This window comes from Suncus etruscus, chromosome 20 (genome assembly GCF_024139225.1).
Source record: "Suncus etruscus isolate mSunEtr1 chromosome 20, mSunEtr1.pri.cur, whole genome shotgun sequence".
NCBI classification, from domain to species: Eukaryota; Metazoa; Chordata; class Mammalia; order Eulipotyphla; family Soricidae; genus Suncus; species Suncus etruscus.
Genome location: NC_064867.1, coordinates 13,154,708 through 13,156,273, shown reverse-complemented (window position 1 = coordinate 13,156,273; position 1,566 = coordinate 13,154,708). Strand labels below are relative to the sequence as shown.

Sequence of the window (1,566 nt, the reverse complement as noted above, 5' to 3'; positions counted from 1 at the left end):
AAGGTATTTAAATAAAATATAAAAAAAATAAAGAAAAAAAATACCATGGTGCATCCAGAGAAGCAGGGAATTCCGTCTCCCTTCCAGCCTGCACTGAGGTCACTCTCCATAATGAATGACATTTGCTCATAATTTAGGGTTTGTCCTTGACATTTTTTTTTACAGTGTCAGAAACTGAACCCAGGTCAGAAGCATGTCAGTCATGGTTTTACTGCTAACCCTCATTTCAAGCTCTTTTACTTTTTCCTGTTTTCAATTATGAAGATTAGAGTAATGGGCCTTTCTGATATGTTCCACTTTGGCAGATTACTCTACTCTGTAGATGCTTGAAATATAGCAAAATGCTGTGAGGCATTCCTTAAACTCCCTTAAACTGCTTAAAGACTTCTAAAAGGAAGTGTCACTGTGTCACTGTAGACTTCCCCTTTTGTGAGTTTGATAAACTAGAGAAAAATGAGCATCAAGGAAAGAGAGTAGAAGTGGAAATCATAGTCAGACAAATTTTACCACAGGCTTTTAGAACCCCCACCCATTCTTCTGGGGTCTATTTATCTTTTCTCTCCCCTAAAAGCATTAGATCTCATTCCTTATGGTGATGGCAATTATTTCTGATTTTTTTTAAGACTTCTGGTGGAATTACTTGTTTTTACTTGAATATCTCCAATGTGGTAAGAAATAAGTTTCTGGCTCTGTGCTAAGGGTAATTTCTGATAATGCTTGGGGATAAGGTAGAGGGCAAGGCAAATGCACTGCCTACAGATTGACTCTGGCCCTTGTATTTTCTTTTTTTTTCCAGATTCATAATTTATTGTACAAATTATCATATCATGAGTTATTAGCTTTTTCAGGCATGGTAAATGAACAGATGAGGTACAGTTTGTTTAAGAATCCATTTTATGTTGCCTTCACAGCTGGGGTTTTTTTAGACTTTAACTTGAAGTACAAGACCAACAAAGCGATTCCTCCATATGCGGCCAGCACACAATTCATTCTACCTGTCATAGTATAAGAGTTGAAGTATTTTTTAATACCACTGAACTGAAATTGGGCATCAGCCTCCGGACCTGCCATGTTTGCAACCTGGCCAAGCTGCAGAGCCCCACAGTCGCATCCTTCAAAGCTACACCCTCACCTCCGCAGGCTCTGGCCAGCCCTTGTATTTTCAACGTATACTATTAAGTACTATAAGTACACAAATTAATTAATCTCAGGTTTTCTCTGTTAATCTGTCTTTCATGACAGGATCTCAAGAATTAAATTGGTATAGAGAAAATTATCCATTTTCTTTTAAATTATAACAATATGATCAGTTTTCTAAAGATTAGATTGCTATTTTATCAGGGTTTTTTATTTTTGAAATTTCCATAGTACTTAACTTTAAATGTTTTTGTTTATTTGTTTAGATTTGGGGTTGAGGAGAGGGGATGGTGCCAGGGATAAACTCATTTAAGCTACTCAGTTAAGTCAACAAAGCATGCACTTAGCCCTGGCCCCAAGAACTGGCCTTTTATATGTGGCCCTTTTCATTTTTGGGCTAATTTATCTTTTACTACATAGATTCATCCA

The 1,566-nt window shown here is 36.8% G+C and overlaps 1 protein-coding gene across 1 annotated transcript; it reads right to left on the bottom strand.

Annotated features, from left to right (window-relative positions):
• Nucleotides 1-773: 773 nt before the first annotated feature.
• On the bottom strand, nt 774-1,141 carry LOC125997894 (ATP synthase membrane subunit K, mitochondrial-like). Its single transcript, XM_049766082.1, has one exon. It carries the CDS (start codon nt 1,069-1,071, stop codon nt 895-897), a length of 177 nt encoding a protein of 58 aa, XP_049622039.1. The 5' UTR covers nt 1,072-1,141; the 3' UTR covers nt 774-894.
• Between the last annotated feature and the right edge of the window lie 425 nt (nt 1,142-1,566).